Source organism: Caenorhabditis remanei, chromosome X (assembly GCF_010183535.1).
Source record: "Caenorhabditis remanei strain PX506 chromosome X, whole genome shotgun sequence".
Taxonomy (NCBI): Eukaryota; Metazoa; Nematoda; class Chromadorea; order Rhabditida; family Rhabditidae; genus Caenorhabditis; species Caenorhabditis remanei.
This window is the reverse complement of record NC_071333.1, coordinates 20,981,027-21,004,868: the sequence shown is the minus strand read 5'-3', so window position 1 is coordinate 21,004,868 and position 23,842 is coordinate 20,981,027. Positions and strand designations below refer to the sequence as shown.

At 34.9% G+C, this 23,842-nt stretch overlaps 7 protein-coding genes across 7 annotated transcripts; 4 read left to right on the top strand and 3 right to left on the bottom strand.

Annotated features, from left to right (window-relative positions):
* Positions 1–4,350: 4,350 nt before the first annotated feature.
* On the top strand, positions 4,351–5,004 carry GCK72_026211 (uncharacterized protein; the record flags this gene model as incomplete). The annotated part of the gene is made up of 1 exon (XM_053736737.1): positions 4,351–5,004. One exon carries the CDS (start codon positions 4,351–4,353, stop codon positions 5,002–5,004), a length of 654 nt encoding a protein of 217 aa, XP_053580303.1.
* A 915-nt stretch (positions 5,005–5,919) lies between these two features.
* Positions 5,920–7,660, top strand: GCK72_026210 (uncharacterized protein; the record flags this gene model as incomplete). The annotated part of the gene is made up of 4 exons (XM_053736736.1): positions 5,920–6,324; positions 6,371–6,447; positions 7,342–7,452; positions 7,501–7,660. The coding sequence occupies 4 exons, from the start codon at positions 5,920–5,922 to the stop codon at positions 7,658–7,660; spliced, it is 753 nt and encodes a 250-aa protein (XP_053580302.1).
* A 3,427-nt stretch (positions 7,661–11,087) lies between these two features.
* GCK72_026209 (uncharacterized protein) lies at positions 11,088–11,437 on the top strand (the record flags this gene model as incomplete). Its single annotated transcript, XM_003101899.2, has 2 exons — positions 11,088–11,230; positions 11,320–11,437. 2 exons carry the CDS (start codon positions 11,088–11,090, stop codon positions 11,435–11,437), a joined length of 261 nt encoding a protein of 86 aa, XP_003101947.2.
* Positions 11,438–12,411: 974 nt separating this feature from the next.
* GCK72_026208 (uncharacterized protein) lies at positions 12,412–15,959 on the bottom strand (the record flags this gene model as incomplete). Its single annotated transcript, XM_003101849.2, has 12 exons — positions 12,412–12,535; positions 12,580–12,671; positions 12,716–12,894; positions 12,976–13,202; positions 14,488–14,592; positions 14,767–14,843; positions 14,891–15,019; positions 15,066–15,256; positions 15,312–15,418; positions 15,464–15,570; positions 15,617–15,771; positions 15,914–15,959. 12 exons carry the CDS (start codon positions 15,957–15,959, stop codon positions 12,412–12,414), a joined length of 1,539 nt encoding a protein of 512 aa, XP_003101897.2.
* A 469-nt stretch (positions 15,960–16,428) lies between these two features.
* GCK72_026207 (uncharacterized protein) lies at positions 16,429–17,709 on the bottom strand (the record flags this gene model as incomplete). Its single annotated transcript, XM_003101860.2, has 5 exons — positions 16,429–16,495; positions 16,553–16,724; positions 16,915–17,205; positions 17,256–17,581; positions 17,678–17,709. The coding sequence occupies 5 exons, from the start codon at positions 17,707–17,709 to the stop codon at positions 16,429–16,431; spliced, it is 888 nt and encodes a 295-aa protein (XP_003101908.2).
* Positions 17,710–19,138: 1,429 nt separating this feature from the next.
* GCK72_026206 (uncharacterized protein) lies at positions 19,139–21,110 on the top strand (the record flags this gene model as incomplete). Its single annotated transcript, XM_053736735.1, has 3 exons — positions 19,139–19,416; positions 19,485–19,817; positions 20,978–21,110. The coding sequence occupies 3 exons, from the start codon at positions 19,139–19,141 to the stop codon at positions 21,108–21,110; spliced, it is 744 nt and encodes a 247-aa protein (XP_053580301.1).
* A 1,282-nt stretch (positions 21,111–22,392) lies between these two features.
* On the bottom strand, positions 22,393–23,088 carry GCK72_026205 (uncharacterized protein; the record flags this gene model as incomplete). The annotated part of the gene is made up of 1 exon (XM_053736734.1): positions 22,393–23,088. One exon carries the CDS (start codon positions 23,086–23,088, stop codon positions 22,393–22,395), a length of 696 nt encoding a protein of 231 aa, XP_053580300.1.
* Between the last annotated feature and the right edge of the window lie 754 nt (positions 23,089–23,842).

The window sequence follows — 23,842 nt, the reverse complement described above, 5'->3', positions numbered from 1 at the left end:
AAGAAAAGTGAATAGTTGAATTTTGCAAAATTTGTATCGAATGCGATCAGTTAGTGATCCAATCACCAAATAGCTGTTGCAAATTATATGAATTCCACAGTTTATGAAAATATCATAGTGATCATATGAAAATAACATAGTGATCATATTCAAAAGTTGTGATCGACTTCATCGCGTACTCCTCGTAGTTGATCTCTGGGGAAATTGAGTTCAGAGCCTTAGCGGCGTCTCTTTCCACCGTGATATTGTCCACTCTGATGTGTATTGTCCTTCAAAATTGACAATCGAACAGTTTTTAAAGCAATGAGTCTATCGCTTGTGCCATACAATTGGTATACTCCATATACTCCTTTTCTTGTGATTGTTTGAGCCGATTGTCAGTTGGATGTATTAATTGTATGGTGACGGTTGATTTGCTTTTTTCAGATGATACATTGCATTTTTCAGATGATACATTACACAAGAACCAACGACAAAAATCCTCGTCTAATCTGTAAAGGAGGTTTAATACTGAAAAGTTATAAACTTAAAAAATAATGGTATCTACATTCTTTTCAAAATTGACTATAACGGATAACGATTGAGAACGTGATACACTTTCGAGTGTTGTAATTTACCACAGAAAACAACTTTTTGAAAATGGTACTTTATTGCAACAGACTGAACACAAATGAAATAATTTATCAAAAAACGTATTACGAGGATTTATATGAAGAACTACTATTTTTAAAATTTTTAGGGTGATGATTAAAAGTGTGATGAATAGATCTTGGAGGTTCAGGTTGGCCAGAATTATCAGAAGAGGAAAACTTGGCAGCACTTTTCTGATAACTGGCCAAGTCAGCTTCAGAACAATTTTCACGTAAATATTGGAAGATTGGCATGGTAGTAGTAGTAGAAGTAGTAGTGGTTGGCACAGTAGTAGTCACTGGTTCTGTCGAAACAGTTGTTTTCTTTTTTTCAAACTCCTCTTCGCCTGAACAACCTTTGGTTGGGAACTCCGATGGCTTTACACCCCATGGATATTTCCAAAAGTCATATCGAGGAAGTTTAAAATATGCTGAGAAGTTCGTGCTGCTATCATATCCATCATCGTTCAAATGGAATGAGTATTCGTACGATCCACATCTAAAAAAAAAGTAGTCAGTGACTGCAATGAATGAGCAAACTCACTCTTTGGACGCCCTTTGACGTCGAAAATTGTGTTCTATTTCCAAGGTCATCCCATCTGTAGAACAGTTGTGTAGAATGTCAAGACCGGGAGCGTATTCGTCCTGTTTAAACAATTACCATAATTCTAACAATTTTGGCCGTTTTCAGTGGAAAATTTCCAACTTTGAGAGGCTGTTATGGTATCACTGATTGTCCCACCTAGTAAAATGCTTTGTAAGTCGTACAAGTCAACAGTAGAACTTAATTTTTGTAGTTGACAACTTTTTTGTGCGGGTACTCTCAAGCTATTTACGTACCGACAAAGTAATTTCTCTGTCAAATCGCCCAATTTTAAGGCAAAATAGCGCGATTCTCAAGCTGCCGTCTTAAAATGACAATAACTCTCTAGGGAGTGTCCGTACAAAAACGTTGTCAACTACAAAAATGGAGCTCTACTTTTGATCTGTACGCTCTATGAAAAACCGTGACACATTCTCAAAGCTGGAAATTTTGAAAAGAAAACCGCCAAAATGGTTAGAACTATTTGTTATTTAGTATAAATACAAACTTTTTCTCCCAGCAACCTCTTTTCATGCAGTTTCAGTTTTTGTTGCCTTTTCACTTACCGCAAGTCCAATTTCACTCCAAAAATAATCCAACTTCTTGTAATGCTCCAATACCTGATTTCTTTTTCCACATATATTTGGCATATCGAAGACAGTATCGTCTTTTCTGAAAATCCCCTCAATGTGAATGGAGACTCAATGAATGGAATTCACTAACAAACTATCTCTCTCCATATACGAAACTGATAAGCACCATACGTCGCATGCGCTGCATGTGTACTTTCCCCAGAACTCGATGTATCCATTGGTGGTAAAACGGGGGACTCGTCTTTCTGCATGAATACGAATAGTAATACTAATCAGAACAAATATTAGTTTGGCTAGAATTCTCATAATTTGAAGGAATTTTTCAAAATTTTAGAATTGAAATAGGAATTTTGTATTGCCGACTGAAAAATGAATGGGGTTTGCGTTATGTAGAACGAAAATCAAGAACATACATAGTACAGCTCATAATTCCCTCGAGAATCTTTTTATAGATTTATGAGGGCTGCTTCGTTTTTTTTTCAAATAAAAAATTCCAATTTGAGCTTTCAATTTCTTTTTAAATCCCTCAACATTTTCTTACCCTTTTCCACCACACACTTTTGTCTGCTATCTTTTCATCTTGCCTTCCGAAATTTTATGTTTTCTCCGAGACACTAAACCCCTTGCCCCTTCCCTTGTCCCTTCTTTTTCCTTTTCCTTTTTTCCTGGCACCCTGCCAAGAACCCCACCCCCCCTTTCTCCTCTTCTCTTCTCTTCCTTCCCGCATTCAGAATGTGTCCGCTACACACACTTTCCCTCAATGTTCGTTGCCGGCACTGCCACCAGCCGGGTTTCATAGCTATCGCTCCCTTTTTCTCTTCATGAGCCCTCAGAGGGGCCCCACACTTCTTTGTTTCTCTTATTTCTTTTGTCGAATGGAGAAAAGAAGAAGCTTAGGAAAAAGATGGATTTTGGCGGATGCACGTATTGAAGAGGTTTTGTGGAAGACCGGGAAGGGGGGGGGGAAGAATTTAATTAAATCTCAAACAGATACACAATATGTTTTGATTGATACATTGAAAACTGTGGGAGCCGATGAATGGTGATTCATCACAATAATGCGCACTTGTCACCTTCCGCCTTTTCATAGATTTTCTACTTAAAGGAAAATTTGTGTATTTATGTAATATTCCGAAGAGAAAAGACAAGACGCCAACCCTAATGACGCCATAAATTTTGACTGATGGTCAAAGCCATGTCGCCCCAACATTTTATTGAGCCTTTATTCTTTGGTTTGTAACGAAATTGCAAATGGGAGGAGCTTGTGAAAAGAGGTAGAAGAGGAATGTTGGCTTCAGCAAATGATGTCTCATTTCTAAACCAAGAGCTTCTGTGTAAAGTTCGCCCAAAAATGTATCGGAGCAGCATTAGGAGAGAATTGTAAAAATGCTGACTATTTTTATTTAATACTAATATCATATATTTTATAGGAAATGGAGTGATGTAAGTTTTTAATTCAACTTAGTGAATGTTATTTAATTTTTCAGATTGACAGCTTGTGTTGCCGTTTTTTCATTCTGGGATTTTGATTTTTAATGAATGCTTGTTTTTTTGGAATTGGAGAGTGGAAAGGTAAGTGTTTCATATAATTTTTCTTACCAATATGATTATACTAAAATCCAAAACATAATAAGTTTTCACTTTTGGATTATGAGCTCCTATCAACTTGAAGTCGTACTGTACATAGATATACTGCCGAACTATACATAGATACACTGTTCTTTCAGTTGCGGATCAAAAAAAACCTCTGCAACCGAAAACGCCAGTGTGTGCTGCGGAACATGCAAGGTAAGTGGTATACTACAAATTTAAAAGTTTGTAACTCATTATAATTATTTTCAGAAAGAAAAAAAGGATGCCCCACACTTGACCACTCCGCTTGGAATGAACTAATGCTGTTAATTTTTGAGTTTAATTTTTGTTTTGGTTTTCTCGGTGTGAAAAATGTTTAATAAAAAAATTTGAGTCCAAATCGCCTGTTGTTTGAAATTATTAACAGATATTCCTGATGTTGGTATAAAACTGTTCAGTTTGTACGGATCTCGAACGGATAACCTATCTGAAAATACGTTTGGAACCGCGATCTGCAATTAGAAGCAATCCGTCACTCTTTTTGGAGTTGCACAAAAATTAAAATCTCATATTTCGTCATTCAGACTAGCACAGAAACGGTCCGTTGGATTGAAAACGTTTTCACAAGAACCCACGTGTAATGTTCTTGAATCATATAAAAGATGTGTTCCAATCTATCTCAGTATTTCATAGGACCTGAAAACAACGAACGTAAAATGTTGTTTGTGAAAAAAAAGGGTGTTTCTGAAAACGTTAGCACACTCATTTCTTCTACAACTGATAAGAATTCCCTCATGTCGATACTGCCGAAATAATTGGTGAACAAACACGGTTTGACTAAATATGCTATATAATAAAACGACTTTCGACTTTTATTAACATTTTTTAGTTTCAACTTTCATATTTTGTTTCTTTTTTGCATTTTTGATACATTTTTTAAATTAACTCTTTTGAAATTCTTTCAGATATCACAATGGCTTTCATAACTCAATGCATTACTGCTAAACAAAAAAAGCATATAACTGAAGTGGAAATCGTTTTGGAATTAAGATCCATTGTTCTGAAACTGAATATATTTTCTGATCCTTCCACAACCCTCAAAATGAAATATAATCAGCAAGGAAATGATACATTGGTGGTTTGCAAAAAGCAAAATGTAGATTGGACAGTTGAAAACCGATATTTCATGACAATCTTTGTTCAAGAACTTGAAGAAATTTTATTGGATCCAGAATTGGATTTGAAACGTTTCAAATTCCTATACAACCCCTCAGGCTCGTTTGACTTGTCTTACATACGAGAGTACATGGACCCGTTAATTAGTCGATTCTATGAAAACTTGTGGAGAACTTTGAAGCTGAGAAGATCGAGAATCAATGTCAAAATTGTTTTCCTTCAAGCTAGAGACATTGCACAAGTTTGTTTGGTTCTATCTCAGATCGACTACAAATCTATTAAGTTTATATGGCTGGGAATGGAATTTGGTGACAATATTGTCAAAATCGGAGAATTGGTGTCGTTGGCTTGTAATCAGTGGAAATACGCAAAAGGTCTAACGATGAGAATGAAACTGAACTTGGTCACCACAAAAAATTTGGATGAAGTTAAAAAGGTGAGACACATGTAGCTAGAAAAAAAAAGATTTTCTTGTTATTTTTCTTGCAATGTATTTGCAAAAACATTGCAATGAAATCAGTAGCTTTCGTTAAAAAAAGGTCTTATGCTTTTCCAGTTGTTCTTCGAGTCTGCGGTTTTTCATGAAATTGAAATTCAATATCAAAGAAAAGAAGTGCAGTATCTGGATCACCTATTTGGCTTCCCTGTTAAATTATCGCCTACAAACATAAAACGGTTCAGATACATTCCAAAAACTGGCCAAGTTCTGAACACATTCGATAGAAATGGCTGTGTCTTTCGATTCGTCCGAGAAGAGTCTTCCAATAAAAATGCTTTGTCGAGCTGTAAAATGTCTGGTTTACAAAATGTAAGTTGTTTTTTTTCACTGTTTTCAAAATGAATTTGTTATAGATGAGACAGTCATTGCCAAACAAATCATTGGATTCGCTGAATATATTTGAGAACAATTTGATAATGAGCAAAATTCTGGAATACGTTTAATGCATCGAAATGTGAGTTGTGTATTTGATGAAATAACATTTTTCGGAGTATTTTCAGTCAAAAACTTCGAAAAGTTTCGCGAGGAATTCGGTTCACAATTGATGAGATCAAACCGGATTCAAAGATTGAGAATATTCTAATCTCAATCTCAAGTGGGAAATCAGCAATTCTTGGCATTCAACCATACAACAGTGATCAAATCAAAAATATAGTGTACATGAACTGTAAAATTGGTCGATTGGGAAAATTAGTAGTTTTTCATGGAAATAAGTATTAAGAAGAATTAGCCAATGACATCGGAACAAACTTGAAATTTCAAAAAGGCAGCTTGGAATTATTGGAGATATCATTTGACCATTATTTGACTGAATTTCGTCTACTTGAGCATGAACGTGGTATACCAACATTGCCACCTCATGATTTTATGCGATACCCTCGGATTAAGATGCATAATAGAACGCATGACAATTTGAATCAGTTTCTGAAACACTTTGAAGAAGTGTTGAAGTTTTGGAAAGAAGGACTGAAAGTCAAAAAACTATTCATTGAAATCGGAAACGAAAACCATTTGATACCGATTCTATCTCATATCAATACGATGACTCTACAAACCATTGAGATTGGCAATGCATCCCTTCAAAGAGACACTCCAAGCTATTTAGACATTGAGAATGCTACCAAACTAGAACAGTGGCTACAAGCAAAGCAACTGATAGCGAAAACGCATGTCATAACTACACCAATCGAAAAACTGAATTTAACTCATTTTGTCAAAGGGGATATATTGGTGGCGCATTTATCTGCAAGAGATATATTATACCTGAAAGAGGTAAGTGTTTCTTGAAATTAACTATATCTTATATAAAACTTTTCAGAGATTCCTCCTGTCTCAAACGCTTCAAAAATTCAAAATCACTACGAAAAACAGATCCGCTGGTGACAATCCTGAACAGTTACTAGGGGTCCCCCAGTTCCAATTCACCGAGATTTCGAATTCTAGAAATATTTGGTTGTTTCGAACTTTAAACCCATCAAACGTTTTGCATATAATGTATTATGTGAATAGAGCTATTATTTTCTCTATAATTAATTTGTCTGCAGTGCCAGCTGGAGTTATTTTGCTCTGAATTTATATGTTATCATCAGCAATCCTTTTTGAAGTATTAGCCGAATGAAAATAAAATTTTCTCTGAAAATGTTGTTTTAGATTATGCAAAGAAAAACAATTTCTTTATGGGAAAATCGAACAATTTTAACGTATCAAGTAGTCTACGCTGGTTATTTTGATTCTCGCACAAAATTATTTTTCAAGCCAACATTCTATGAGTAATCTATTATCAATTTTCAGAAAAACATTTCAGATTTTAGAATTCCCCAAAATCATTAGTCATCTGGAATTTTTGAAAGTTGTTTCTACAATGAGTCAGAATTCTGATCAGTTTATTTTATGTGTTGAAAAGGTTTTCACTAACATTAGTTTTATTAGTGAGGAGTTTCCACAAACAAAATAGATAAGAAACTAGACGCATATTGATACTGATCTCTTTTTATCTCTGCGTATCACGTATTCAAGAAAATTTCTAATGATCTGCTATCTATTTCCGTTAATTCGACGAACAACAACAACTTTGTTGTATTTTGTGTTATCTCTTAATCTCTATCTCTTAAACTATTCTATAGGAGGTCACTAACTATCACACGTCACGAGGGATGAAAATACATGAATGAGATCGGTCTTTGCGTTTCTTCGCCGAGTAATCGGAGATCAGATCATGTCTAAACGGAGTATATAAGGAAAGAAAATTGTTGGTGTGATATCAGTCGTTTGCAACATGAACCAATTCAGTTTACTACTTGTGTTTTGTCTTCTGGCTTTATCTGTCCTTCCTTCTTTTTCTTATCCATCTGATTTGAGCCTAGATGCCATGGAAGCTTTTAATACCGATGACATCGCAGAGTGAGTTTTTAGCATGCATAGTCAAATATTTTATTTTTTTATTTTCAGTGAATCTCCTCGTGTCAAGAGATATGGTGGCTGGGGAGGACGTGGTGGATGGGGAGGCGGCCGTGGATATTATGGAGGACGTGGAGGCGGCTGGGGACGTGGAGGAGGATGGGGACGTGGCGGAGGATGGGGACGTGGATATCGTGGATGGGGAAAGTAAATCTATCAATTTGTGATACTCATTTTTTGTATATTCACCTTATTAATAAAACTATTCCTACCTAACGATTATTTTTATTTTGAAAAGTTACGTGGAAACAGTATAGTTGGGTTTTTCAAAACACAAAAACACAAAATAACCATTGGTAGAAGTGAAAGTTTTAGAGGTCAGGTCTGAATACGTTTTTTTTCGGAGATAGCCATCAGCAGACATAGTGGAGGCCAAGAGAAGGGAGGAGACCAGAGACAGTGTAGATGTTGTTTCATAACGGAGGAAAGCATTTCTCGGGGGATTTTATAAAGAATTTTTTGATATTTTCCTGATATCACATACATCTGCTGAAAATACCATTAAAATTTGTATTATAACGGCACCCCATTTATACTTCATGAATATGATCATCACGGTGTTTTTCTTGGTTGTAATTAAAAACAGCGTGTATAGTAATTTTTATATTAGCAAATATGTCCAAAAAAGTTGTTTTCGTTTAACTTCAATATGTTTCTGAATCCACAAAAGTTCACTCGGAAGCAGTGGGAAAATATAACGATATGCCGTAATAATGCAGTACAAAACTTGTTTATTTACTGAATGAGACAGTCCTACTAACGAAACATTCAAAAATATTGTGTTTATTTGATGGAAGAATCTCATAACTGTTGCTAAAATTCATTGTTTCTAAGTAAACCAAAAAAACGTTCTTTAATTTTTGGTCAACAAAATGCTTTTCAGTCAAGGTATGATTCCAATCAAAAAAACTTTCACTAGAATCTTTTGGTTTCAGAATTCAAGATATTAGTCATCATTAATTTTCTGAAATTGTTTTTGTAATTGGTCATATAACTCATTATTGTTTTTTGAAAAAATTGCAACACTAACATATTTCTGACTAATATCACATCTAAATAGGCGGTTCCCACAAACAAGATAGTTTGTTATTTCCACGACTACTAAACTGATAAGAAACATGTTAATACATATAACGCATTCTCTGTAAGACTCGAGCATGGCATCAAAGGGTGTGGGCCTAGGACCTGTATGCATGGTACAGCTTAGATATTGCAGTCAAACATACTATTGGTCATTAGTAACCTATACAAAAATTTTTGAGCTCGGGCTCCGGGTTACGGTAGTACTGTAGGTGCTCAAAGAGCAAAAAAAATTTTTTTTTGTTTTCAACCGTAGAACGCTATAATTTTTGGAATGAAATGAGTATTGTTAGTGTAGTATTTTCTCAAAATTTTAAAACATGAAAATAATTTTTGACCAAGTTATAACAAAATTAGTCCATTTTTTCTGAAATTTTGGGAAAAACTGTAATTTTTATGGAACAAATAGGTAATACCTTTTTACCAAGCTATGTTTACATGAAACAACAATGTTTAAGCTTTATTTTAAAGATAAAAATTTCAAAAAAATCCTTTACTGTTTTTTGAAAAATTTCGATATCTGACAATGAAAAAAACTTTTTTTGAGATAACTCAAAAATTGTTTCAGAATCGAACTGTTCATACTTTTTTAAGTGTTTTTTGTACTGACACTTTATTTCCAACTCTTCAACATCATTGAGAAAAATGCACTTCTATGTATGAATTTTCGCCAAATTTTCAACTTTTTTCAAAAGTTGATTTTTCAAATACTAATAATGAATACCTTTTTACCACACTAGTTTTACATTACACAACAACACTTTAACTTCATTTTGAAATTAAAATTTCAGAAAAAAATCGATACATATTGTCTGAAAATTTTTGATGTCTGAAACTGAAAAAATTTTTTTTTGAGATAGCTTCAAAATTCTTTTAGAATCAAATTGCCCGCTAATTTTGGAGCATTTTTTGTATTGACCTTTTATTTCTAATTGTTTCTCATCATTATAAAAAATCCAATATTCCTTCAATTCAACCATTTTAAGAACATAGTCAGTTTCAGGCTCAAATTTGACGTATTTCGTGGTTACGCAGTTATTATTTTTTTCTAAATAGTTTTTCTAGTTCATAAATATTACAATCCTTTCTTTATTGACAATAAACTATTTCTAGTTTTCACAAAAAATGTTTCTGAAAATTTTTTGGTAGTGAATGCTTATTGATGCTTAAAAACTTTGAACTTAAATCTTTTCAATTAAGAAAGGATTTCAATATTTATGAACTAAAAAAACTATTTAGAGAAAAATAATAACTGCGTAACCACGAAATACATCAAATTTGAGCCTGAAACTGACTATGTTCTTAAAATGGTTGAATTGAAGGAATATTGGATTTTTTATAATGATGAGAAACAATTAGAAATAAAAGGTCAATACAAAAAATGCTCCAAAATTAGCGGGCAATTTGATTCTAAAAGAATTTTGAAGCTATCTCAAAAAAAAATTTTTTCAGTTTCAGACATCAAAAATTTTCAGACAATATGTATCGATTTTTTTCTGAAATTTTAATTTCAAAATGAAGTTAAAGTGTTGTTGTGTAATGTAAAACTAGTGTGGTAAAAAGGTATTCATTATTAGTATTTGAAAAATCAACTTTTGAAAAAAGTTGAAAATTTGGCGAAAATTCATACATAGAAGTGCATTTTTCTCAATGATGTTGAAGAGTTGGAAATAAAGTGTCAGTACAAAAAACACTTAAAAAAGTATGAACAGTTCGATTCTAAAACAATTTACGAGTTATCTCAAAAAAAGTTTTTTTCATTGTCAGATATCGAAATTTTTCAAAAAACAGTAAAGGATTTTTTTGAAATTTTTATCTTTAAAATAAAGCTTAAACATTGTTGTTTCATGTAAACATAGCTTGGTAAAAAGGTATTACCTATTTGTTCCATAAAAATTACAGTTTTTCCCAAAATTTCAGAAAAAATGGACTAATTTTGTTATAACTTGGTCAAAAATTATTTTCATGTTTTAAAATTTTGAGAAAATACTACACTAACAATACTCATTTCATTCCAAAAATTATAGCGTTCTACGGTTGAAAACAAAAAAAAATTTTTTTGCTCTTTGAGCACCTACAGTACTACCGTAACCCGGAGCCCGAGCTCAAAAATTTTTGTATGGGTTACTAATGACCAATAGTATCTGTTTTTATAAAAATCTTGCCCTAGGGCACACGTTGCTCGAGTCTTACAAAGAATGCGTTATATCTCTTTTCATGTCTCGGTCTCATAATTTTCAAAAAAATCAAGAATGATCTGATCCGTTATTCGTTGATTTGACGAACAACAACATTTTCTTTTCGTTTTCTTTTGTGTTATCTTTCGATCTCTATCTCTTTGAATCGGATCAAGGAGGTCACTAACTAACATGCGTCATAAGGTGTGAAAATCGGATCGGTCTTCCCATCTCTTCGCCGAATAATCGTAGATCAGATCAAAACTAGAAGGAGTATATAAGGAATGAAAAATTTGAGGAGAAGTATCAGTTGTTTCGAATATGAATCAATTCAACTTACTACTTGTATTTTGCCTTCTGGCTTTGACTGCTCTACCAGTTTTTTCTTATCCTAGCAGTCTATCTGATCCATCTAACTTGGGTATTGATGCTATGGAAGTTTTTGATAACGACGGAATCGCTGGGTAGGTTTTGTCTGTTTGTCTATTTGTCCAAATGTCTGTGTGTTTATTGAAACTCTAAAATGCATAATATTTTATTATTTTACTTTCAGTGAATCCCCTCGTGTAAAAAGATATGGCGGATGGGGTGGACGTGGCGGATGGGGACGCGGAGGAGGATGGGGACGTGGCGGAGGATGGGGACGCGGATATCGTGGATGGGGAAAGTAAAACGTTCCAATCTTTACTTAACTTAATTTCTGTTTTGTATATAATTTCATTTAATAAATGTGGCATATATACTTTTTTGTGGATTCAAAAACAGTGCAATACTTCCGAAAAAAGATTTTTTCGGGAAAATTCTTTCTCTTCAATTTTTTAAAATGCTATTGAAAAATATCGTTCAAGGTGTCTCGATTAATTAGAAGTAGGCAACGAAAAATCACATCCTTGAGTTGGTTTTTAGCTAAAGAAAATAAAGTGGATCTCAGTAAGTGTTGGAGGGTGCAGAGACACATCAGAAAACTTTTTGCTGCGAAAAAGTACAACAATTGGCAAGACAATATACCAACATTGAAAAACAACAAATGACAGTTGAGTGAAACGAAGAATGAACTTTCATTTGACAATATCTATATGCAATTTGATTTTTTTTGGTATACTCCTAAAATTTGAAATTTAATCCCAACACGTTGAAAACTTGGGCACCAAAATAAAATATAGCACATTTTAGCACTTTCAGTTCTTCGCACATATCCCGCTTTCATCCTCGGTCCCGACACAATACTAGCTATTCTCTCATTTCATTTTCTCACTACTTTCAATTACCTTTGCGCATTTTTTACCAAACAGCTGGCGTTCTACTAACTAGCAAGGTAAAGCACCCTTTTTTCTCTTATTCTGTCTTGCATTTCTTTCAAAGCACTGACATTAGAGAGCGAATCTTTTTTCCTACTTTTTCTATTGCCTCAACTTGTGAAAACACAAGGAAATCAAACGCAGGAGTTTACACTCACATTCAGAAAAAAAAACGACATGATACTGCAAGCTCTAATAGTAATTTTTGCTTCATTGGTCACTTTCCTAACAAAAATCTTATAATAGTTAAAAAAAACAATGCCTTAATCGGAAGCAATTTTTATTGAATAAACATTGTTTGAAATGACTTTCTCTGTCGACTCTTCAATGGAAAACTTTCAAAAAACTTATTGTGGAGTAATTTGGACATAGAATCCACGGAAAACAGATTGGTTATCAGATGTAAATCGAGCAGTGATGGTGCTGGAGGTTGTCGAGAAAATACTTCCAGTCACTTCAAAACCGGTGAAGCTGTAACAAAAAAATTCAGAACAATCCAATTTGAGTACGCTAACCTTGCAATGAGATTGTTTGATGAATCGTAGAATTTCAAGAAATCTTTTCCAGCTTCCAGTTCGTAGAATACTTTAACTTGAAGACCGTTTCCCTAAAATCAGTGATTTTAAATTACATTTCTGAACAAAAACGCACATTTGGATTGGTGTAGGTATATTGATTGTTAGCAAAGTTACAGTATCTTGTTGACTGTCCATCAAATGGATCTTTCCATTTGTCGTTGGTTGTGTTTGAAGGACCGTTATAGTTGAATGGTTCTTGGAAGTACATGTACGATTCGTCAGGCGAATTGGTCACAGGAAATTGTGGACACCCTGAAAATACCACGTCTATCTCATAGAAACACACTTAATTTTTCCGACGAGTGTTGCTTAATACAAAACATTTTAACTCACAAGTGTTTGGTGAAGACTTGTCATTGAAGTAAAACGGATTGACGAATTGAGCAACAGCGGTGTCATTCGAACCAACAGCATTTAGTACATTGTACCATCTGTTATCTCCTCCTGATAGTTGGTTCCATTCGACAGTGGTCAAATTAAATCCAACTACTAGGAGATTGACTCCTTTTGCGTCAAAAGCTGATTGGATGTCGGCGGCTAGATTGGCATTTGCAGATGGCCTTAAAGAAATCAATTTTTTTAACCCGTCTCGAAACAAAAGCAGAATAATCAGTTTTCCAACCGAGAACTTTTTTCTGAAAGTGCTTAGTGGAAAGTTACACCTAGAATTTTGCTTTATCAAAAAATCCCCTTCTCGGTTATTTCATTCATTTCATTCTTATCTTCTCCCCTCCTGTCAATTAATTCTCGAATCATCAGTTCCCTCATTTTTCCCCTATACCTTCGGACTTAAAATCTTGCTTTCCTTTTATTTCGCCCTCCTACCAGGTCTAGAGCCTCGTGAGGGGCTTGTTCCGGTCTCCTGTATAATTTTAATGATTTATATTCCAGTCAATAAATAAATAAAATAAATAAATTGAAAGCTGTTGCATTTAGACTGCATTTTTTGAAGAACTGAAAATTCAGTTTGGTCTCAGCCAACACAGAAAGTTATACAGTAGCGGGCATAGGTTAGTACTCCTCCATACTTTCATATGTAACTCAGCTGAAACAAGTCCGTTTTGCACAAACTATTTTTCGAAGGTAGCTCAAATACACAGTAAAACTGAAATACGTTTTTCTTTGAGTGATAAACTGATTTTGTAAAAAACACGTTTTGGTTTTGAACTATGATTTTTGAAGAGAAAAATGTTGAACAACGTTTATAAAAAAAACATAAAATTAGAATGCTTCTGCGCATCTTGATCACCGGGATACAGTTTCAGATGTCTAAAGTGGTTTGCCTGGCTAAATCGTTAAAACTTGTCGTAACGAAACCCAAAGTAGCCAAAAAATACAACAAAAAAAACGTATCAAATTTATCAACATTATTACAATGGAAAATCAAGATTTTGAGAAAAACTTTTTTGAATTTTTTCACTCAAAAAATTTTTAATTCCAACATTTACCCAATTTTTCATGTTTTTGATTATCAAACAACTGTAATTAACTGAAAAAAGGTCAAAAATGCTTTTTCATGTAAAATGCAATCCATAATTGCAAGTTGTTACTGTTTTATAATTAAAAAACAAAAATTCCGTAAAAGTCGGAAACAAACATTTTTGAGAGAAAAAATTCAAACATTATTTTTTTCAAAATTTTGATTTTTATAAGTAATAATGTGTTGCGTTCAGTAAACAAATTTTAGGAAAGCGAGATATTCAACTTTTTATGCGCCCGACTAAGTAGAAATGTGGCTTTTCTATTGAGTATTACTGTAGGCAATGCGAACGTGCCCTACGGCTAATTTTCGTTGTTTCGCTTGCGTACTCCTGGTGCAGGGTGCTGTGCCCCGTTCACACTTACCACTCAGCTGTCAACAAAATGACTGATCTTTGCACATTCCGTCTACTATCAGTACTTGTATTCGTGCTCACATTGAATGACAAGTTAACCAATCCAGTGAGTGCTCTGAAAAACTAATAACGTCACACATTTAGGTCTTATCAGTTTTAAGGGCGTTGGTAATTTGATTTTTTTAACACGAGGAATGTTGAAAAAGTGCCACACCCTAATTTAATTGAGGTATCGGTGGAATATTTGTTTTGTCAAGTAGGAAAATCTGGGAGAAAACTGTGAACTTACGAATCAATTTTTCCTTCAATGGAAACTCCACTTAGTGGTAGATTGTTCGTAACGTCTGTCGCGTCCATACCCCAAATCTGAACGAGTGTAATCAATTAGAGCTCATAAAAATGTTTTCACTAACTTCTCCTCTGATAGCGTAATAAGGTTGATAAGGAGTCAAAGTAGCCAACGCTAGTCTGGAAGATCCAGCAGAGTTGATATCTGTAGTGACATCAAGAAGGCGAACAAAATTAGTGGCAATAGTGTCGAGCTAAAAAAATAACATCTTCTTTGCAATAAAACACTAACCAACTCACCTGAGTCAAAGCTGTAATTCCACCACTAGTTTTTTGATTCACCACTACCAAAATATCGTGTGTAATGAGAGCTAGATCATGATTGTATTCTGGGTGGTTGAATGTTCTAGTGGTAGGCATTGCAGTAGTAGAGGTTGGTCCAGCAGTTGGTTGGAGACCGGGCACTGCTTTGATTGATCCATAGTAGACATCTAAAGTCATTTGGTTGAGGAACATTTTATTTTTAAATAATTAAAATCAACTTACTAGCGCTTGTAGTCGAAGACTGGCTGTATTTTATCGTAATTCTTGGAGATGTGCTTTTAATCATGTATTTTGGAGAACTACTGTCTACATTTTCACCTTCATTAATCCTGAAAAATGAATATGAGTATAAATACTAAAGATTCATCATTCACTGAATAAGTGCAGGTGGAAGTGTTGATGAGAGATCAGGGGTTCCATCGAAAATTTGAAGTAAACCACCTGCACCAGCTAGAGGTGCTGCCCAGTTAAAAGTGAAGTACTGAAATAATATCTGAACATATCACCATTTATGAATGTAAGCTCACTGTCCATCCTTTCGTATCATCTCCACTGTAAGCTACATAGCTACACGCTGATGAGAAGCAAGCTGAGAAATCAGTGGTGTTATAAGAATTGCTGATTGGTGCAGTTGCTCCTGTGTAGTTTCCTGCTTGGTAGCAATTGCACACGGCGTGAGCATCTGTAAATTAGTCTGAATTTATTTGGACCGAAAAAATCGGGAAATTTCAAACATGAATATGATCAAAAAAATAGTTTTAAAAATAATTTTTTTATTTTTAGAATATAAATATAAAAATATAAATCTTATTTGAAACACTCACCTTTCACTAACACAGCTAATAAAAGCACTGCTAACTTCCACCCCATTGCTCTAAAAAACCAAAACCAAATCAACTTTTTTTTTTCTCCGCACAAAAAAGAAACTCAAATGAAGTCAAAATTGAAAACTGCCATGAATGAAAATTATAAACATTAAACACTCTCCATTTTTCACTGATAACACTCCACGGCAACGGTTTTATAGCGGCACTAAAGAATTCCGCTGTTTAATATTCTCTTATCTTTTTCTCCCTCTAGCTGCAATGATGTGGGTTTAGTTTTGTTTAATCGTTTATTGAAGGAGAGGAAAAAAGAATTCAATAAGTTTGGGCTGTTATATTGAAAGTGTTGGTGTCGGACTATACTTTTTGTGCAGCTTGTAACACAATGTTCTCATTATCGTGGGTGGTCATCATCCAGCTTACCGCATTGTCCACATGATAAGAAAAACAACAAAAAAAGCAAAACAAAAAGTTTATTTTTTGGCGAAAAAAATACTAATAAATGATTTTCAAAATTAGTGTTTGTGTTTTCCTCGCTTTACAAAAACGAAGTCTTCCTTGAGATGTGTGTAGAGATCGTAGCTGGAAAAATTGTTCCTAGGATCAGATGAGTTGAATCATTTTGAAAAGAAAACCCACAATTTTGTTTTCTGATTTTTGTCGCACCCATTTCTTTCCTCTGTGCATGTATCGAGATCGTTATCATTTCCCGTTGTTTCTTTGTTTGCATAGTGCTTCCGAGTCTCTTCTTTAATTTCAAATTTAAACTCGTTCCAGTTAGCTTTTCTTTTCATGTAAGCGTAGTAGGGATCTGAAAATTTTTTGTCTGAAAATTTCATTTGTTGAGCTTCAATGACTCATGTTTCAATTCAATTTTACGACGTGCACCGGAAGAGGGTGTGTTTGGAAGTTATCAGTTTTGTATCTAAGAGTATTATCTTTCTGTCAAAAAGTTAACAGCAACTATTGGACTTTTGAAATTAGTTGTTGAAAAAACTCACATCTCCCACCAAAATTGCTGGCCACGAAATGTTGCTCGCCAAGTCTCATATAATTCTTTGGGGCTCTGATGAAATTGTACACCACTATAGTAGATTTCTCATCTTTTTCGTTTTCCGGAATAACTTTCTTATCCGATTTTCTATTTTTGTCCAAGAAATGAGAATATGTTTGACCAAATATTGAATTCAGTGTTGATTTGGAGTAAGTCACTTCTCCTGTGTCACCAGATTTCTTACAGCTGTGAAGTGTTTGAATATGAAAATCTTGAGGACATGTTACATATGGTAGATCTGAATTATCAAAACTCAGAAATTCAATTCTAGGTCAATAGAAAACTTACATTTCCAATCAAAAGTCTTCAAATTGACCCTCTCCAGAAACAATATTTCATCGGCTGAGTTTTCATGAAAAACTTGAACGTCTTCTAACATTTGATCTCCCACGTTTTCCAGGACAACCCATCTTTTACGCTTGTTCAAGGAATAAGTGACCAATGGAGTTAGATCTCCGGAATATGAGTCAATTGAATCAGAAGTTGGAGATGGGGTACCGAGAAGATGAACGGATTTCATAAGAATCCCTTCGGTCTTCAGATGAGACATTCCAAGACGAGCAGAAGCATTCCGAACGATGTATGGTTGGAAGATGCAGTTTTGGTTTTTACGCCTAAAGTTATTTTGTCCATAAACGTCTAGAAAATCCATATCTAAAATCGCTGGAACTTTGAAAGCATCACAATTCAATAATTGAAAACAAACTCACAAGAAATATTCATCCTCCAAATCGTCGGACATCCTCTGTCGTCATTTCTCTTTTCCACTACACTCTTTATATAAAAAAGTTGAGAAATGTTTCGCAATATTTTTGTTTGTTTGTGTGTTGACTCTTCTTATCGGAACGGAGTGGACGGGAAAGGTTGCCCAACAAATCTAGGTTGATGGGAAAATTAGAGTGATGTCATTTTAAAACAACTTTTTGACAGAAATAATGCATTTTAGTTATTTAGTTTGAGTTTCACTAAAAGGGTTCAGAGAAATTTGATTATATTTTTCGTTCAGTGAAAATTTTTATTGCCTCTAGCTGTTGAAACTTTATGATCATTAAAATTGATAAAGTTTCATCAGCTTCTCACATGTTTATTTATTTTCAGAAGTTCAAATAAATTTTATTTGAATTTTTACATTTAAAGGATTTGTTTACTAGTTTTTCACTTTTTTTTTAAAATATTGGCAGCATTTAAAAATTTCCTTATTGGTATGTTGAAAAGCATTTAATACTTTTTTGCGTTTTAATCTATCGCAGGTTGCAAATTCCGAAGCGCTGCCGTCTGGGTGCTAGTATTGATAAGACTCATAAATTTCAAAATAAGAAACATTACACAAATTAACTGAATAAATTAATATTTTTATCACTTGGTTTCTATTCAATTTTTTCGTAAAAATCTGAAGAAAAGACATATACTGGTTGAGAGAAGAACTGTTGAAGCAGGTGATGGTGGTAAAATGCACAAAAACTTTTTTTCAGCGATCTGATAACTCAAAAACATTTATTCGTAAGTTAATGATATAATTAAAAAAATTGAAAAAAATTATGTTTGTAGTTTTGGAGATAATTACACTTAAAGAACTGGAGGGAGAAAAAGAAATCATGAAAAAACTAAGGTTGTACTACTATTCTGCATTATTGGAGGCAGCTAAGTTAAAAACAGATACAAATTATGAGATTCTAAATAATGAGTGAGAAGTAGAAAGCAGCTGGGTATGTTGGATTATTCACAGGCAAGAATAAACGATGCCGTACGTCTTTTTGATGTCCGAAAAAACATGAGCCATGTTGTCTGCCAGTCCGCATAACAATTTTTCAGCTTCTATATGAGTTAACACTTTGAATAATGATTTAAAGTTTTCTCGAGCATAAACTCATCAGAAAGATTTCATCAAACTCATGTTGTTTAAAGATTCCCAGTTGGATCAAATACGGAAGTTTGAGGACTCTAATAGACATCTTGAGACTAAAAAGAATATGAGTATGGGGAGGCAGGTGAATCTCGCTATGGAGTCCCCGGGTGTATGTTAGTCGTTATGAGACCTACAGACCTGTCACGTTGCGGGCGATTGGTCTCGTAACGAACACACACATACACATCCCAAAAAATCAATAGTTGTTTGGCCACGACCTATTTTCCTTTAGTCTTGCTAACTGTAGCACTCATATTTATTCTAAATGTCTATTCAATTCCTTAAGTTCCCTTGGTTGGCACAACTCGAAGTTCTAAAGCAACTGGAGCTCCATGAAATATTCTTGTTGAGTTTATGCTCAGAAAAAATGAAAAAAGTCGTTCAATGTCTTAACATGAAACCAACGAACTTGGTGTATTTATTTCTGGACAATGGAGTTGGAGTAGTCGCGAGATATGACAACACTCACAATCAGATTGACCATAACTTTGCCAACGTGGAGTTTGTTCCAGCCATCCCTAGTGATGAAATTAAACCTATGAAGTTAGGAGGCGACAAAATTAGTTGCAGGTAAGTGACTATCTTAAGAACATCAACATAGGCATTTTCAGGTGCATGAAAGAAACTTTTGAAGGAGAGTTCTTCCACTCATTACACTATTTTGCACCTGAAGAAATTACAGTTCTAGAATCCCTCCAACGTCATATGAGAGACTTGTTCCGATTTGACGTTCGTGTTCAGCTGGAGTTATATTCTCTTCATTACTTGAACATGTCTCGCATCATCAAAGACGTCACAGACACTAGTTTTGATGTAGAAAAGTTGGATACAGAGCAACTCGAGAACTATCTGACTATTCATCCAGGTCAGGATAGTCTTCATTTGACGGCGAAACTCACTGGACCGCAGTTGAGAAGTGATTCAAAATTGTGTTCAATCAAAGGGTTAGTGGTCCAAAGAACACACGATGGAGATGAACTAGATCCTCTTTTTTTGTTTGAGACGACTCAACAAAACCCCCGCTTACATTTCTCGGAAATCATTAATAATTTCGGGGGAGAATATCTAGTTTTTTTCAAGGTTATTTATGATGTCAACGATTGGGCGCAATTAATTCGGAGATGGAAACGGAAGGAGGCCTACCACAATTTGAAATGTGTTGCCACAACGTCACTTACAGGAGTCTCTATACAGTTTGAACACACTATGCAACAATTTGATTTTGTGAAGTGGGATGGTCAGCGAAGACCGCGAATTGCCAAGTTAGATCCAAAGTAGGTTTAAACATACTTCAACACCGTGCCTACATGTGTCTTGCTCGCTTAAAACTGAATGTTATCGGCTGAAAATATACAAAAATGTAGATCTCGGCGAGTTCAATGCCACTAGCCTACCACCAGAAGTATGGCTAGTCGCTCATATCCCGCGGGCCTAGAAAAATAGCCAAAAAGCCGTTCTAGGCCGGCCCGCGGCATAATAACGACAAGCTGTTTTTAAACCTAAAATGGGCTGGTTTCAGAATGTCCTGGTTATAAACTGACCAAACCTAAGATCATTTTTAAACTGCGACATTTTGTAACCAAAGTTTGTTAGTTTCAAAACGTCCCGGTTTTAGAGCGTCTTGGTTTTCTACGAGTTCAAAATACTCACGCAATTAAAAAATAGGGGCCGACGATTTGAGATATGTCATAGTTGCAAAATAACTTATCTTAGAGACGTTTCGGGGCCGGGATATCTCGAAAACGGAACACTTTCACACCAAAAAGTAAGCAATGGTTCCGAAACGTCAGATTTGGAATTTTCGGTTTGGAAATGGTGTACATATGTACATGTGTATTTGGGGAATAATTAGGTTTTTGAGAATTTGCGCGGGACAGCCTTGAATATATTTTTTTGCACCTTTTTTGTTTTTTGGCACTTTTTCCCAATACGTAGTAGGTCAAAGACATAGAACTCGCCGAGATCAACATTTTGGTATACTTTTCAGCTCATTGCGTTTTAGTATCGCGCCGGCCCGTGTTGGTTCATTTTACCCCGGCCTGCAAATATGGGTTTAAAAACACAGAATAATTACGATTAGAGACACAAATATTCCAATTTATAGAATTATCTACTTCAAATTAGACTCTGAAGTTATGGACTGCTCCGAGTGGATGGATATACAACAGGACGGAGGCGGCAAATGGGCTTCTATTACGTGGTCACAGAAACATATCTGCTTCATTGTATGGGACTAAGAGCCGATTTTTCTTATCAAATATGCACTTGTTCTCCCTCATTAAAACAAATTGAACCAAATATCTATATCTACAATATTACTTTCAGTAAAAATCAGTTCTTTCTGCGAAAATCGCTAAGCCCCCACACCAAGAAAACAGACATCGGGGCACCTTGACACACAAACACTCAATAACATATTAAAAGCGCATATGACGGCTTACTGTTGAACCAAATTTCTTTTTTCCAGAATCTTTTTTCTATTCTTCAAAATTTTAATGGTTGGTCCGTCCACTATGTTAGCATAAACAGACACACATACAGATGAGTGTCATTTTAAAGGCGCATATGATGTGACAAGCGGTGAGTCTCGTAACAAATGCGTCCGGCTTAGGTACGTCATTTTTCAACAGTAAAGCTACACAGAAAATCTATCTTGCATCACACTATATTATTCAATTACCTGTTCTCCCTCCCCAGAATGCCTCTTCTCTTTCTTTAATTTCTATGGTTGATTCAATCGAAAGTATTGAAACAACTCGAACCACCTGAAATATTTTTGATCATTGTGTGTTCTGAAAACGCAAATACGTTATCGAAAGTTGAAGCCAAAAAAAATCAAATTTTTTCTACGGACTTGTCAAGAATTATCCGAAAAGCAGGTGCTCTCACCTTTGGACTGTTGAAATAAGAAGTAAGAAACGAGAATTTAATAATTAGGAAAAATTTTTGAAACGGTGAGTAAAAATGATGTTTATCAAATCCTGTTCAAGCGGTGGACTACTCATTTCAAATGAAGAAATTGAATGGTTCAGTTTTCCTTGGCAGACACCATTTGCAGGCTTTTGTAATTGAAATAAACAAAATGAGAAACAACGAGATTAGAATGAATTATTACAGTCAGATCTTCCACGAAAACAAATTTTAGTCTCAGCCACCACTTCGAGTCGTCTTCTCTCACTAACCTCCCACGTTGTTCAATCAGTTCATAAGAGACATTGAGAATAAATACAACATCGATGCGAAGTTGAACTTGTCTGAAAATAATCATCATAGCAAATAAGGATTTGATAGAAACGCTCACTTTTCAGAAGAACCAAGTATTTCTTGTCTCTGTCTTAGACTGTCCAGACAATGCTTCACGGTCTCTTCGCTTTTGACTCCCATACAGAAAGTGGTCCCAACCGGACGCCCCTGTTGCAGCCAATTCTCAATCAAATCCAGGCAATTATTTGCTGGATTCAATGCGTTCTCATTCTCCAAGCACACTCTTCGGTTGGTCAAATTCAGAAGAATTGGGGATCATGAATCATTTTCACTGGGATCATTATAGATAATCAAACTTTTTGCTTCTCTCACAATGTTGTTTTGAAAATAGTCAGTAGAATTATTAATTGCAACTTTCAGTTGTTGAATTGGAAGAGATGATGGATGAATGACTTCCTTGAAACGTTCAAATGCAAGTGAATTCCAGCATAAAACTTCTAAATTATTGATTTTCAAAAAAGTTCCAACGGGGAAACGGAGAATTTGATTGTGAATCTCGATTTTCAGATTCTTCACAGATATATTCGAACCACGATTTCCAATTAGTTTCGTGAGCACCGTCTTTTTTGCTTCATAAAGATATTTATTGTATGCAACACGTTGGATTGTTTTTCTTGGTGAGCGTGTAGTAAATTGAATCCAGGGAGTATATGGCCGGTTCTGATTGTTTTGACGATTGTTGAAAACACTGAGGCGGTCCCGAATTGATTCAATTTGAAATTGAATGTATTCTTCAGACTCGTTTAATGTAATTTCTCGATATGTTGTCTCTAGTAAAGCATTCGAACGATTTAAACGACCATCATTTGCGCTCCTGGTTTCGTCGTCTTCAATATATTCCTGATTCAACCGTTTGGAAAGCAGAATTTTCAAAATTCTCAGTTGCTGGACTAGATATTCTTCCGATTCCTCCGTAATTAACCAATCATTATGTGGAATAGATTCAGTCATTTTGGTACTCCGTATCAACGTGCATTAATGCTAAACCCCTCTTATGAAATGATTGAACAACGTGGGAGATTACTGAGAAAAAATAAGTCTTCAAGTGAAGAAGGGCAAATTGTATATCTTACTGCATGGCGCTGTATTATATTTGGAAAAAAAGTTTGTGAGTATATTGGGAGGTTATTCCTGGCGCTCCGGCGTGTTCCACCATTTTATGTAAAATCTAACAAGTACGAATTATTAGCTAAAGAGGTCGTCGATATAACCGAAAAAGTATATCCACGAAAGAGGAGTTCTCCTTCTTTTTTTCGGAAATGAACTTTTTTATGGTTCTTCATTTGTTTTTAACAAAAGCCTAACAAATACACAAAATTTGTTTTGCAAAGTTGAATGCAAATTTCTGCAATAAGCTGTTTCGTGTACTTTGTTTCACAAAATAACCATTATAAGAGAGATAACCCATTTCCAGAAACGAGAAAATCAAAATAGAAAAAAGAAAAAAAAGAATTGCGTCCGGAGGAACCGAACCCTGACCTCTTGCTCCCCAACCCAACCTGTTACCCACTCTGCCATCCAACCGTTGAAAAACGTGGATTATCTAGGCAGTGACAATAACCAGGGGTGAACACACTAACAGTGAGACGTTCACACGAGAAACGCGCCCTATCATTACTGGCGCATTCTTTGCTAGTCCAATGTATCTCTTTCCCTTTTGTATACCTTTTCTGTCATTTTTTTTGTTTTGAACAAGTTGTTCTTA